The following is a 15825-nucleotide window of genomic DNA, read 5'->3' as shown; positions in this document are numbered from 1 at the left end:
TCACCCACAAAATGATAATCTGTATATTAATAAGTCACCCTGTGTTGTGTTGCATTTGGAAAAAATATAAATAAATAAATAAATAAATAAATCTTGCATGCCTCCACACTAAATGAAGAATCCAAAAAAGGACAACTAGCATACCTTGGCCAGCACATACATTTGAATTTTGCTTGTGTATTCAGGTGCAGTACTTGTCTGTGTGTTTATGTTTATGTGAAAGGAGTTTTAAATATGAAGGTTTTAGCAAAAATGCATGTGTATGGGATGTGCTGAGAATATGACTTGATGAATGAGACATGGATTATACTGCATGAGTTGTATAAGAGTATTTATAAATTTGGAATACCCTCTGTCTGTTACAACTGATTAGGTGTCTTTCTTTTCCAGGTAAAATGTGAACAGTACTGGGCTTCTGGCATCAAGCACTTTGAAAACATCACTGTGACAACAACCTCGGAAATACCACTTGAAGACTGGACCATCAGGGACTTCACCATAAAAAATGTAAGTGTTGAGATGCGACATATAACAACGCAAAAATGATTTTAGGAGGATAGCATGTCATCGCTTAGTAGTGCTTATTGAAAACCTTTAATTTGGAATACTTGTTCCACATTACATGAAAACATGACCCTTGCAACCAATAAATGTGTTTCTCTGCATCACAGTATGTGTCTGCAATTTGATGAAATCATATACGAAATACATTTTTTAAAATGTCTGCACATGTTGATTTCTCAGTCACAAGCATAGTTTGTGTGCATGTTTGTTCTTCAGGTGAAAACAGCAGAGACCCGGTCAGTGCGCCACTTCCACTTCACAGCCTGGCCAGATCACGGGGTACCACAAACCACCGAGCTCCTCATCAGCTTCAGACACTTGGTCAGAGAGCACATGGACCAGTACTCGAGACACTCTCCTACTGTGGTGCACTGCAGGTCAGACACAACACACACACACACACACACACACACACACACACACACACACACACACACACACGTTTTCCTTTACATTTATATAACTTTCAGACAAAAGATTCATCTGATATTCTGTCTCTCTCCTCTCTCCCTTGTCTGTGTGTCCACGTTGTCTACACTCAGTGCTGGTGTTGGACGTACAGGTACTTTCATTGCCATCGACCGTTTGATCTTCCAGATCGAAAGGGAAAACATAGTGGACGTGTATGGCATTGTTCACGATCTGCGCATGCACCGGCCCCTTATGGTGCAGACAGAGGTAGGACACAGTCTTTGTCACAATTGTCTCCCTGCTACATTTGAAGTGTGTGAAGTGTGTGAAGAGTATATCAAGTATGTTGCAGCTCAGTGAACTTCTATATCTGATGTCCCTGCAGGACCAGTATGTGTTCTTAAACCAGTGTGCCATGGACATCATCAGATCAAGAACTGGAACCAATGTGGATCTAATCTACCAAAACACAGCCGCGCTGTCTATTTACGAGAATATAGAACCAAAAAAAAGTTTCCCCAAAAACGGGTACCGCAATTCATAGGCATGAGAAACAGCTCAGGTCTTCCACTTCCCTCTTTACTCTTGGCAAAAAAAAAAAAAAAACTCACAAAAAACCCCAAACTGAGCAGACATTTCCAAAAGGAACACTTTTAAAAGATTGGTCTGTATTTATTTTTTTTATACTTGCCATGCTTTTGGTAAAAAATTATAGCTTTCTTGATGTAAACTTCTATTTTGTGGTATTTATTTGTTGAAAATGATGAGTTTGATGAATAGGAAACATATTCACAGAGTGACAATATTTTGAATTATATGTAAAATTTGCTCAAATACAAAACTGAATTCTTTCATATAATTGCATATTTTTGTATTTTTCAATTATTATTATTTTTTTTTTTCCATTCGTTTACTACTGTATTTGACTTACTGATGATTACAATTTTTGCTCAGGTAATATGTTGGATGCTGTAAAGCATTATTGCAGACACTTTTGACAAAGTAATTTGTGATTGATGAGTAACTGAACCTTTGGAATTACTTTGTAAAAACAATTGTTGGTGTAAATACTAGGTGCCTTTTTAAGACTTGTATGCTTTAGTGCCAGTAGGTGGCACTCCATTATTAGTCCTATACTGAAAAAGACAAATGGTGACTGTTGTGATATTACCTTGTTGCAGGGATGTTAATATTTAGTTTCTCAGTATATTGTGTTTAATTGAAGTTTGTCAGATCTTCCAGTCTTTTTGCACCTCTCTTTAAGCCAAATTGAACTGTGCAATGCATTTAAATGAAGGAGTTTTGTTATTGTAGAGACTTTTGTATGTGAATGCACTGTAATGAATAATGCACAGGATGCATTTGTCTGTCCGTACACTGTCCTCCATTTAAAACGACATGGAGATGTTTTGTTTTGTTTAATATATGTGTGATAACATTTAGGCCAGTGCTTTGTTGAACTTTTTGGAACATGTTGCTGTCCTTCCAACATTTAATTGTTATAATTTTAATTTTCTTCATTACAGAGATTTATTGTAGAAAACCAAAGCTCAGGAACTCAGACAATGAAAAGTGAACATTTTGCTGGTGTTTAGAAATTATGTACTGCACCAGTGTTTACTTTAAGGAACTTTGAGGTCACACCCATTGTTTTTGTTTTGTTAATGTCCTTCTGCTCTACATTGTGCATACCAAAGAAAAAACATCTGTGTTATGTCACTTCCTGCTGCATAACTGGTCTATCTATGGACATTTCCTGTGATGTTAAAATCACCAGAGGAGCTTTATTTTCCGCTCCTAAAGGGCAGAATTTTCCATGAGGCAGGTACTTCAAAAAAAAGAAAAAAAAAAGATAATTGATGTGTGTGGTTATCCAGTAGATATTTTTAAGTCCATGTTTTATTGTATAATAATGTACTTAATAACTGAAAGCACTTAATGCAAATAGTCCCAAAGTTGTAGGATGTTTTTTAAATGCTTTTTGAAATGCTTGCTGGTACAATGCAAATACATGTCAAAGGAGCAAGGATTTAATGTTTCTGTACCCTTTGATCTGTAAAATGAAATAGGATTAAAGATGTTATTATATTTTCACCCCACATTTGCGTATGGCTATTTAGTGTGTAGTTTGAATCAGTGTGCGAGTGTATGCAGCCCAAACATCTCCTTTGCTAGAACCAAACAGCTGAAAGCTTTTAACACCATAATGTTATCACAATTTTTGGTTGCTACTTCTCAGGTAGCCAAAATAACCTGGTTCGGTATTGATTTGAACTCCACACGCCAAAAGAAATAAAAATATGGCCGTATCCGGTTGCTCGACTTGGCTGAGCCTTGGGATGAATGATTTGGGCCAAATAAATTGGCCTGATTCCGGCTGCAGCACGGCCATCACTGGGTTTTTGTACTGTAAGACATTTTACAAGATATACCGAGCACAACCTGTGTGACAGCAACACTAGACACTGCAGTCATCTGATGACTTCATTTTGCATGTAGTTTCTGAATTGTTTCAAATATGAAGATCAAAAGAAGTAAACAATAGCATATGCTGCATGCTGCATAAGGGAAGACTGAGCTGACACACCTCTGCATTATTCAGAGCAACTTTGAGCTTCAAGGTAGCTAAGTGCACCCTCAGAGGATGAATAAATAACACCATTTCTGTTTTTACTCCACAAGGAAAAAGCATTTCACATGATGACTTCAAAAAGTTCTTCTTTTACAACTCACATTAGGCCTGTAAACTTAGGTGATTTTGTGAAATATGGAGGTATTTTAATGGCAATCATTTTCACATACTGGTATGGTGATATGAGATTTTTTCAGCATATTGGCTTCAATAACCCAGATATTTCTCACTCATCATACGTGTTACATGTCTGTCATATCCACAAGATGGATCTGCAAATAGATGTGGCATTTTTTAAATGCCTCTCTTTCTATGCGGCAAGTTGCAGTACAAAGTATACACAGCAGTCAAACCTGCAAATACGAAATTAAAATAGGACAAAAGATAACTGGGTTATCCAAATTTAATGATGCGCTCAAATGCTTATGTGCCAGTAAATCCACCATAATGTATTACACCGGAATATTTCAGCTTCCAATTGAGGCGATAATAGTTGTGTGTGTGTGCATGCGTGTGTGTGTGTGTGTGTCTTTGAAAACATTTTTTTTAAACAGCGATAAATGAGGCTTTGTGCCTGAGGAACACACACAAGCAGAGGCCATGCTTTGACCCTCTTTAAATTAAGACATGTAATGTTTAGACTCTAGCAACGTGGATGCTTATTGACTCAACAGTACAAGTTGTAAATGCTTATTTTTCTCTGAACAGAAGGGCTTACATATTTATTGTGATAATGATAATAAAAAAAATAAGTATATGGAGATTTGCTCTTTTAGGCAGTAGAGGGAGGTGACCAAGTGCACCTCCCACTACTGCCTAATGCTTTACAATGCTTAATGCATCGATAATAATATTCCACTAAAATGATATTAAACACTGATAAGGGCCATTGTGCTGCCTCATACATATATACATTTTCCTAATAATTCTTTTGTACTTTTACTTGCTAAAATTTCTACTAAAGTGTTGCATTTTAATTTTGGTTCAGGGTATATTGGAATTTTTCATTTAGGTGGTGTTTCCTTTTAAAACTTTGAAACCTGGGAAAATTGGTTGATTTCTGTCAAAAACATGGGAAGAAGGCAATGAGCAACATAAAAAGAAATATCCAAAAAATTAACAATACATTTCTTATTATATAATGCTAATTAATAATAGCATGTATTATATCAATACGAATTATATTAAGTATTATTAGCAAGTATTATACTATTAAAAGTAGTGGTAACTTAAAAAAAACCAAACACTTAATGTGATGGATAAATTGCAGCACAAGAAAACTTACTTCGATCCAGGTTTCAAGGGGTATATTAGAATCTTAATATGCCAAATTTGCAGGTGGATGAATTAGGCCTATTTTAGCTCAATAACATGCATTTAAACTCTTTGAAACAGAGACTGACATCAGTTTTCTTGTGCTTTTTTCAGCACTTTTTCAAGTTTTTTTTTTTTTTTTTCTTGTAACTTTTTAGGCATGACAGTTTTTGCCAAGTTTTGGGCCATGTTCTGTTATGTTTTTGAAAGAAATCAGAACAATATGCTCCTGGTTTCAAATGGTTCAAAATTTCAAAATTTGAGAGAAATATATCAGTTAGTCTTAGATATTAAACCTAAACTGATGAAAATGGGAGAAAAACAAAAGTGCTTGGTTTAAATTTGTGTTCAGTGTATATCGGAATGTTTTATTTAGGTGGTGTTCGCCTTTAATATCTCCAGTATCATGCAGCAGGTGTTGTACGCTGCTGCGGCCACAGGTGTCGCCAGGGCTCCCTGTGCAGCAGCAGCAGCAGCAGCAGTCAGCCAGATGAACCGCAGCAGGAGGATCCAGTCCACTCCACTCTCTCCATGTTGAAACAGACCAACTTCTCCTCCAGCCGACTCCCACCGTCCGCCACAGCCCGCCCGCTGCTCCCCTCCACCCAGCTAACCCACACCGCTCCCTGCTATGACGCCGGACTGGGAAAAAAGCTCGGAAACAACTGTATGAGCGGCACGCTGGTCGACACAGAGTAAGTTTACATTTAACTGCTCTGTTACTACACAGCACGTCGTGAAAGATAACTTGCTATTTTTAGTTATCAACTAACGTGATGTTTGGGTGCTAACTTACGCTAGCTAGCGGAGCTCAGATACCATTAACTGGCAAACTGGGGAGGATTTGCTTTTTCCTGACGGTAGTGTTTGGCACCAAAACGTCGCAATATTTGGGGGAATTTGGTCAGTGGTGGTAGTAACGTTATCTGTGTCTGTGTGGTGTGCTGTCTGGACGGGTGGTGGCTAATGTTACAAGCTAGCTACTTGAAGTGAACGCTCATCATTAGCTGCCCGTGCCCCATGCGGCTGCAGCTCGGCTGTCACTTGTTTGCATGGCAACCATGAGCCTAGCCGATGTCCAGGGTGGATGTGACAAGCAAGGGCAAGTACATGTGAATGATTTATTCATATTTATGCGCTTTACCCCCCTGCTTTTTGAGTTTAACGGTGAACTGAATTGGGAGATTGGACCAATCAAACATGTATAATATGAGCGCATGTGGCAGAGCAATCACTGGAGGAATAAACATAACGATCCATGCTACTTACAAACAACCTTCATAATACACAAAGGAATCATAATACTACACATATACTATGTTCAAATTGTCGTAATGTCATGCAGGGCGCGACGTGTACTGTGCAGCATGCACCGTTAGGACAAAATGCAGTGTGTAGATGATTAAAAGGACGGCGTTGTTAGGCTGGTAGACATTTAAATGTCAAATACCGGTATAAACGTCGTGCAGACCAAGACGCATGGTTCATCTCCAGTGTTTCTGGTGTAATGCCAGAGCTGTAACCTTTGACATGTGTTCCCCTACCAGCACATTATGACAATCAACAACCTTTTTCTGCAGAGACCTGTCTCAAGTAATATCGAGAACACGGTGTAAATATTGAGTTTTGTGTGAAAGATTTAGCAGTTAAGGCATACACACCCTTTATATTGACTATGTAACTTTCTCTACTAGAAATAACCACGTGTGATTAGAGGTAGACTGAGAAAATGGGCAACATAGCACACTAGGGCTGCAACTAATGCTTATTTTCATTTTTGATTAATTTGCAGAATTATTTTCCGGATTAACTATTAGTTGTTTTGTCTATGAAATGTCAGAAAATGGCCATCAGTGTTTACCAAAGCCCAAGATGACCTCCGGAAATGGCATGTTTAAATTTCAGTTGACTGTCATAATCCCGTTTTGCATGGAAATAACGGTCTGGGGCTGTTACAAAGTCCCTTCTTTGTAACACCTTTGCATTTTTACAAAAAAAAACTAAGCAGCATCATGTCGTTCCAGTGTTTGATTTTAGACAGCATGCCAGCATCCCGCAAGCAAAAGAGACATGACGGATGTTACATCTAACACAACAGCGTTGGCCTCTAGTGTGACATATGATGTGTCTGAAGCGCCATCTAAACAATGACATTGGCATAATATGGCAAAACCAGTCATTACTTTCCTTGTTATACAGCAGCTGATCTCGTCCTTGACGAGGAAGATAAGGGGCACCCAAACGTCATTGTTTTCCCAATTTGGGGACATTTTCAGCTGCTGTTTGTCGTTTTTTGCGTTAACCACTAACTGCTGCCAGCTGCTTTTATATCTCCCAAGTCTGGTCGCATGCAAACTCACAGTCAAAATGTCACACCTGTTTTTTCTGTCCTGCCAGCTGTTCGTTTTACACAGACCTCGATCCATCACTGTTAGTACCTCTGCTGCTGTCTTAACGGCGAGACAACTTTGCCTCCCTATTCCATGATTGTGCCTTTTATACAGAACGGTGAGGCGGCATATCGGCACAACTTGCCTTGAACAGCGTAAAGAAACCAGAAAATTTTCACATTTAAAAAGCTGGAATCAGACAATTTTTTTTAGAAATTAGCCAATTAATCTATTATCAAATTACTTGCCAGTTAATTTAATAGTTAACTGCTAATCAATTTATTGTTGCAGCTCTATTGCAGACTTGTTGGTAACAGTGTATAGATCAGCTGACAAGTAGCAAGAAATTGCAGTACAGAACTACCCAAATATGTTTTAAAGTCTGTCCTTTACATAGCGTGTCCTCCAGGTAGCATTGAGAAGTTTATTTTTTAACCACATAATGTCCTACTCAGTTCATATCTAAGTCATAACTCTAAAAGCCAATTTGAGGGATCTTTCCCAAAAATGTTTATTTTATGTGTTTATAAAAAAACCACACAATATGTCATTATCATGTTTTAAAACCCTCATATGCTGACATTTGTATGAGTCTCAAACATCCAGTATGGGTCTGACTGTACGTGTGATATTTTAACCCTGTTGAGATAAATGACTAAATTTGGAGATTTTAAAGTGCCACTCCCTCTCATCCATCTCTGTCTATTCCAGTGCAGACAAAGATAGAAGAGCTCATCATCTTTAATCGTGTGGTATTATGTGGCATTGGGCTTTACTAGAGATGAGCACAGTGAATAGCACAGTAGTGCACTTTAGTTAATAGTTAAAAAGGTTACTGGAATGTGTCACTCAAAATACTGAAAAAAAGAGGCTATCCAAGCACAAGAGAAAATGATTACCAGAATGCTAGAAGTAAAATGTCAGGTGATATTTGGAAAATTGCGGCTGTTTGAGAAAAGAGAGTTTATCAGTCCGCCTCTTGTTCCCGACTTTCTCTTTTTGCCAGAGCTCTACAATGTTCTGGCTTTGTTGTGAGTTTCTGTGATATGTCTGTACATTCAGCTGACTCCATCTTTCATACCGGGTTATACATTAACAGTTAAGACCTGATATTAAGTATTAGGATTCTCTGTCAGATTGCCACTGGACAAAAATTGATCTGATATTGAATGACCGCAAAATGTCAGACTGCAAGTGGTGTCATAGCAGTGATGGAAATGTATCAGGCGTTTGAAGGTCATCAATATTGTGTGGCCACTGGAAGTAGGTCATGGATCAATCACAACAGACTACTCCTATTTGCATATCTAGTTTTAATCAAGTCTGTGTTGCTTTAAATGCTCTGTCTAATGCTCTTCATTAGATTGACTCTAAATCCTTTATAACCAAACAAATCAACATCTATTACATTTTCCTGAGGTTTTACAACTTAGCTTTTATAATGATGGGAGGTTTTTCTGTCTGTGCTGATCTCTTAACACCCAAAGTCTGGTCATACCACGTGACAGTCTACCTTGCACTAATCAGGTGGGGATATTTAATGGTGTTGGTCCCTAAGCCTATCAACCAGACCTTTGGCTTTGCTCTGCCGTGAATGACAAACGGGGAGAAAGTAGCAGTGAATGAAGGAAAGAGAGATGGGTGGTGAGAATATGAAGAGCTGTTTGAGCTGTTTCTGTGGGTGGTTAGTGCAGTTTTTTTTTTATCACTGCTTTTTCTAGCAGGAAGACACAGCAACAGATGTCCCAACTTCCATGCTGTGCTGCAATGAATACTCCTAAAAATACCATGTCCATCTATATCAATCTTACTCTTAAGGAGAAGCCACCCAAAGGTGTCCTGGTGGCTAAGGGGTTTGGGATGCTGACTGCAGTGTCCCTGCCTGGTTCCAGTCCAGCTGGGAACATTGTTTACACGTCATACCCCCTCTCTCCCCCCTCATTTCCACTCTAACCTCCAGTATCCACTAAAAAGCCCAAAGAAATGAAATTTAGAGGGATGTACAATAAGATCAGCATGTCATCAGCAGATTAAGGCCTTAAAATTTATTACCAGTGTTGGCCCGAAGTAAACATTTCTGCCCATATGGCAGGCCAATAAAATGACGGTTTAATTATGCAACTTTAATTAGTTGGAATTGTTCAAATTTGCCCTTGCAGTGACTGTCAGGTTTGTGTCATGGAGAGAATTATCCAAGCCTGTTAAAATAGGACAATTTTACGTAAAAAAAAAAGTACATAAAAATAAATATGACATGTTTTACATGTAACCTAAGCTGAAGTAGTTTTTTCATTTTGTCAAGTGAATGTGTTTGAGAAGCTTTGTATTTTATGTCTGTGTATTCCATGATAAAAGTTGGCATAATAATATGGTAATTCCACTACATGAGTACACTACATGACCTGATATTTTCTATAATTAATTTGCATATATTGGTATTTGCAGTTGGCCAAGACAAGCTTTAAAATATCAGTATATCAGATATTGGCAAAAATCCAATATTGTGCATCTTTATGATCATTTTTGGAATTTCAGATCAGCACTGCCAGGGTTGGTCATCGCTTTAAAAGACTTTAAAGGCTCTTTCTTTTTTTGCCTTTATTTAAAAGTATGACAGTATAGAGAGAAAGGAAAGACAGATGACGAAATGAAAAAGTGGACTTTACTGGCCTCCAATAATCTGGCACGTCATGTTTAATGTTTCATGTTACACTCCCTAAACCAGTCAACCACCAAAATACCCAACCAGTTTGTTCTTGAAGTTTAGCTGCAGGTGTTTTTCCTTGGAAAAAGCACACAGGCTGTTGCTGGTGTGTAGTTGCTAGGATTGGGATTCGAAGGTGTTTTTTAATTTTCAGGTTATCAATGGAAGGAAAATTATTTTTTTAAAGTACTTTATATTAGGGCTGTGAGCTTTAATGTGTTAATCATGATGCGATTAAGAATTTCTTCACCCTGTCAATATGGACAGCTGTTTTGTAATGCAAAATAATGGGACAAGAAACGTGATTTGAAAATGCTATCAATCATTATTTACTATTGAAGCGCTTGCTTTTGTTTTCCTTTGTGTCTCTGGGCTTCCTATTCATTCAAAAGGTTAAAGCATCCCTGCTTTCTTTGTAGCTCAGATGTTGATGTCAGAGCTGTAATGAAGGTTATTAGTCCCACTTAATGTTTCAGATGTTTGTTTTACTGACAAAATTGTGAACAATGTCGTTGACCTTAAGCTGTCCTGAGTTGTTGTCATCATTTTATGTAAATTTTTCTGCCTCTTAAATATTCAACCCTGTGCTCTGTGTGTCTTACCACTGACATGCATTGCTGTGGCCAATGCATCAGTAGTAACATCAACAAGAAGAGACTGTTAATCACTGTTAACAACTGTTAATAATTCATTTTTAAACACCAATGATAAGTGAAGCTTTTTCCCAAGTTGCTACAATCAAAATATCTTTACAACGTGGAATGAATGTCCTGACGCAGTCTGTAGGCAGGCAGTATTGCCAAAAAGACAGTGTCACTTCACACTAGTAAAAAGCAGTCCTTAGAAATAACACTTGATTGTCACTGTGTGACAAGTGTGAAAATTGTTCCTAGTAATTTCCCAAAAGATACAGAACCCAATGAACTATGAGTTTGAATCTGACTGCTCTTAACAATGGAGGTGTCCTACTCCAGGGTTTGATAAGTGGCTCAGCATAGTCCCAGTTCCCCTGAGAAATAAATGCTTTCCCCGACACCTAGTGGGGGAAACTAGGCTAATACTGCTCCATATTGAATCTGTCTCTCTCTGCCCCCAGAGAGCAAACGCAGTTTTAGCATCCTCTATTGTGCCAAGATTCCCTTCTCTTCCCATCGACTTGCATCGAGTTTTTTTGTCCTAAGTTACTTTACAGCTGTGAGTTGGGCTTTGTATCAAAAAGCAGGTCCCTTTCTCACAGCATGTCACTTTTCTTCCCTGAGAAACTTCATTTCTGGGAACACAATACGGCAGTGCTGACATTTTCAAGGTTATGATAAAACTGCATTAATATACAGTATTAGAAATAGGAGAGCATACGAGTTGACATGTTGAGACATTGTTTGCAGAGATCACAGTAAAAGCCACATTACATCATTAGGATTTTTGTTACATCTGTCTTTGAGATGCAAGTCCCCAATTTTAACTACTATAATGTATTAAGCTGTTTTTTAGCTCCCTGTAATGTCCATCGAAAAAATTTCTTTGTGTTAGTTCTGCATTAATCTGAGGAAGCAGCCTTCCCTTTTCTCATTACAAAAGTGAGACAAAGACAAACCGTTTCTGTTAAAAGACCTCTGAAACCATATTTATGACTCAGATGCAACATTTTGTTATGTAACCGGAAACTGGATTTTTCGTAGTGAGATTTTCATGCAGATTGCACAATACTGGCAATGTTATTTGCATAATACAATAATTAACTAATATAACTAATAATCTCTGTCTCCTCAGATTCCTAATTGCTGTATTCTTGACTAAAAACCTTAAAGGGCAGCCCTTTTAACAGCATAACGTGAGCCTGGCATTATATCCCCAGTGCTGTTTTGCTGCATGGACTCATATTGCTTCCTACTTTTACACTCTTGAACATTTGTTCAAGTGTCACTTGTGACAACCTGTGCTAGTTTATTTATTGCAATATTGCAAGAAATTTTCTAGGGATGCAAAATAATATCTGCACGTCATAGTTATTGGCTTTAAAATGAAATACTGGAATCGGCCAACATGCTGATTTCTGCAGATATCACAAACAATATACTGGCATATCAGATATCGGCAGATATAGCTGTAGCGTGTGTCACTCAGCGCTGACCCCTAGCACAAACACAGAGCTGCATTCATTTTGACAGACTATTATATTACGATGACTGTCATGACATTTCAGCCACACGTTATTGTCGTATGTGATGGTCTGCCGTCATTATGTAAACAAGTTAAAATATTGCCATTATCGCAATATGAGGTTTTCTTATCCTGTTAAAAATTATACAGTATTATTGCAGATAGTACGATGTGTATGCATACCTTTTTTGCATCTCAACTCTTACCTCACGCTACCTCCTTTGTCTGTCTCTTGCTTACCATACACACACACACATACATAGAGTTTGCGACTAACCTCCTGACCCCATGACGTTTGTTCCTTGGCTGGTGGGTAGCTGGTGCATGTATTTATAGAGCAGGTTTAACACCGTAGATCCACTGCTCTTCTTTTTACAGAGGCAGTGGCGGTCGGAGCGTTCTCACAGTATCTAGCGCCTCTGCAATCGATATCCACCTCTCAGTCATCTCAAGCTTAATGTATGGAGCTGCTGCTTGTGTAAATCTGTGCCAGCTTTACTCTGGACTCACTACAGTTGCAAAACCTGACACAAGTTTTGTTCCCTTTCAGGCTAATGCGTGTGTGTAAGATACATGCACGCTTGCTTCGTGTACGTGGAATAGATACATTATTGTGTTATTGGTAGTCAGACTGAGGACTGTTGCTTTCTTCCCATGCTATGCTAATTTGTAGTGTGCATGTGTACAATTTTGCAAATTACCCACAGTACAACTATGAGGCAAAGGCACATATGTCCTTGTTACAATCTGCATTTGTTTTGAAGTAGATTCTGAGTCACAGGCCTTGCACAGGGACATCGTCCAGTCGCTGAAAATGATTGGCACTGTGGACACCCCATGTCAAATGCTGATAATCTGCAGTTTCAAGGGATAAGCTGCAGTGTCTGTGTTGAATTTACAGCGGGGTTGTTGTAGGATTTTGACATACTTTTATTACATTGAGTGTTTTATTACGAAAGAGGTGATGCTGAGAGGCTTGATTACGTCATGGGTTTAATGTCAGCCTGTTAAACCCCTCTTTGGATGGTCATCATGGTGCTTTGTGGCGACTCAGATTGGCTCTAATTTTTGGCATTTGCCTGCTGATGTTTTTACATCATGACATTTTATTGGCTGCAGACAAATCAGTGTACTATTAATGTAATGACACACAACTTTGTTGCGTCAGAAAATGCAAAAAATGTAAGTGTGAGCAATGTATTTATGAGGCTGTGTAGTGCGTGTCGTCTCTGTTTTCCTAATGGAGTAGTCAGGTGAGAGGAGAAAGTGACACTGTTAGATTACACTACAGGGATACTTGTGACACTCAGCCGTAGCTGTCTTTGCCAAGAAAGCAAGATTCGCCTTAACCTTTAAGAAAGACCTCAGGTTTCAGAGCATGGCAGTTTCCATGACATGGGACCATCATCTGACTTCAGTCTTAAAGTGACACTCCATCCAAAATCTGTCTTTTGGGTAGTCAATGAAGTACGGCTGTAAAGGTGTTTTAGCTTTGACTTTTACCAATAATAGTGGCCATAGATATTTTTTTACAATGGCTTCCAACAGGTGTCACACAGGAAACATAAAAAATTGTCATAGAAACTTCTTAAACCACTGCTGCAGCATTCATTTCTCTACGTTCCCTCCCTTCAGTGTTTGTGACTCCCTGCTTCAAGCATTTCCCCTCCTGCTTCCGCTCTTTTGTGCTCAGATAAACACGTCTTCGTCAGATCTCTGCACTGAATGCACAGAGATGAAATTGATATTGATCCTCCCATCCAACTCCCGGTATGAGAGCAAACAAGTGATTTTTTCTAAAATGGCAAAGAATTCCTTTAATGCCAGAATATTATGTGTTTTGTCGATGCATCACCGCTTACAATTTACTGCTGATTTTGACATTTAAGCTTATTTTAGTTATTGATCAGTGTCACCTTCCAATCATGCTGATAATTTCCACACACAGCCATCACAAACTGTAGTGAAAATTGCTGGCTATGATCTCAAAATGAAATGGTTCCCGGTTTCACAATAAAGGGCCATAAAATTCACCATTTCAAATTTCAAGTATTATTAAAGCCTGTGTTGTAAATGTAAATTCAGTTCTGTCCAACATCAACCACAGTTAAGCAGGTGTGCAGGCTCTTTTGCAATGTGGCTTTATTTTGCATCAGTAAAAACATGGCAGAAGGCATAAGAAGTGCGACCTTATTGTTCACAGAGAAGGTGTGTTGCAAAGACAGCCCTTCTTATGCACCAACATAAAATAAAACCAGGTGAAATGATTTCTGTGTGTGTATCAAGACTTTTTCAGCTTATTTTAACAATACTGTGACAATACTGATAATGGTGATAATTTTAGTCACTATAACCCTGATATGAAATGTTTATAGTCTCCTCTCAGTTTAATAGCAGCTACAATAACCATAGTGTGTCATTGCATTGTAATCATTGCTTGTGTTTGTCTGCGATGCACATACCAATATATAACATTTCTATTTTAGTGCTCACCAAGTGTAAATTGTCAAGCAGTGAGAAGTGCAGTGGGAATAACACAAACCTTATCTACGCCATCCAGATCGACACAGAGAAGTGCTTTAGTGGTCGATCTGATCGGGTCCACAGCTTTTCTGTGTGAACATAGACACTACCAGGCTTTGCTGGAAAGTTTCTTTATCAGGGGCTGGAAAACTAATTTAATAATATTGATGTTAAAATAAAATCTCACCAACTCCCAGGAGATGGAGAAAAGATGAGTGGGCAAGCATGAGAGAGCAAGTGAATAGAAAAAAACTGAAAACAAAATTTATTTGGTACTTTCCTAAGGTTCAGTAGAACCACGTCATGCCAATATCTTCTGTCTTAAAGGGGTATTAAGACACCATTGTTCTCTCCTTGCAGACTTTGACTCTTACAAGGGTGATTTGCAGCTGCGCTTCAGGTCTGAATCATTTAATGAACAATGTGGTGATCACAGTCTCATTTAACAACCTGGCCGCCCATAGCCACAACTCAATTATGAAGATAAATTGCTTCTCACAGTTAATATTTTGGTAATTATTATGCTGAATGTTGGGCTCTACATCAAGTAGAACACGAATGGCAGTTAACGCTTATGTATACACCAGTCTATTTTAAAAGTTGGACTGAGATTATACTTTAAGAAGGAGACACCACATTTAAGAAAGGTGCAGGGAGAATTCACCCAGTTAAATGTCAAATCTCTGCTCTACAGCTGTTTTTGTTTACCTTGCACTACAACATTTATTTCTCTCCACAGTGCAATTTGCTACTTAAGATATTGCAATCTGTTGTAATTTACTTTGTTCTTTATCATCATCCTAATTATATGTACAGCCATAAGTTCCCGAGCACCGAGACATAGGGCCCATTTTAGACGGTTGCTGTTGACTGTTGGTCCCGTTTTGCTGGATCCCATGAGTTGCTTAGCAATTTAATTGTGCCACAGACAACGGGCCCCAGAGTAGGAGGGTATGTGATGAGCAATAATTAGTCTTTGAGGCATTTGAGTGTGTGGTGGAAATTACTGTATTTCCATGCAGAGAAGTAAACAAATAAACGATGATACAAAAGCAGTTGTCTTTTGTATATTTATTAAAGTGATAACAGTTTAACAGAGTCAATCTATTTCAGCGGAAAGGACGGAG

The 15825-nt window shown here is 38.4% G+C and overlaps 2 protein-coding genes across 3 annotated transcripts in view; both read left to right on the top strand.

Moving 5' to 3' along the window:
- LOC121950632 (receptor-type tyrosine-protein phosphatase beta) overlaps nt 1-3074 on the top strand; it is a 41089-nt gene extending 38015 nt beyond the window's left edge. Inside the window, exons 36-39 of the mRNA XM_088080012.1 lie at nt 391-507; nt 781-941; nt 1107-1242; nt 1361-3074. Coding sequence (XP_087936138.1) covers nt 391-507; nt 781-941; nt 1107-1242; nt 1361-1519 — 573 coding nt within the window. The 3' untranslated portion in view covers nt 1520-3074. The remainder of the gene's footprint in view (nt 1-390; nt 508-780; nt 942-1106; nt 1243-1360) is intronic.
- Nucleotides 3075-5392: 2318 nt separating this feature from the next.
- osbpl5 (oxysterol binding protein-like 5) overlaps nt 5393-15825 on the top strand; it is a 53959-nt gene continuing 43526 nt past the window's right edge. For both annotated transcript variants that reach the window (XM_042495536.2, XM_042495535.2), the window contains exon 1: nt 5393-5616. The gene's annotated coding sequence lies outside the window, so the exon portion shown is untranslated. The remainder of the gene's footprint in view (nt 5617-15825) is intronic.

The sequence above is a fragment of the Plectropomus leopardus genome, chromosome 7 (genome assembly GCF_026936395.1).
Source record: "Plectropomus leopardus strain MGB_pleo_1.0 chromosome 7, ASM2693639v1, whole genome shotgun sequence".
Taxonomy (NCBI): Eukaryota; Metazoa; Chordata; class Actinopteri; order Perciformes; family Serranidae; genus Plectropomus; species Plectropomus leopardus.
Note: the sequence above shows the minus strand (reverse complement) of the source record. Positions and strands in the feature narration are given on the sequence as shown.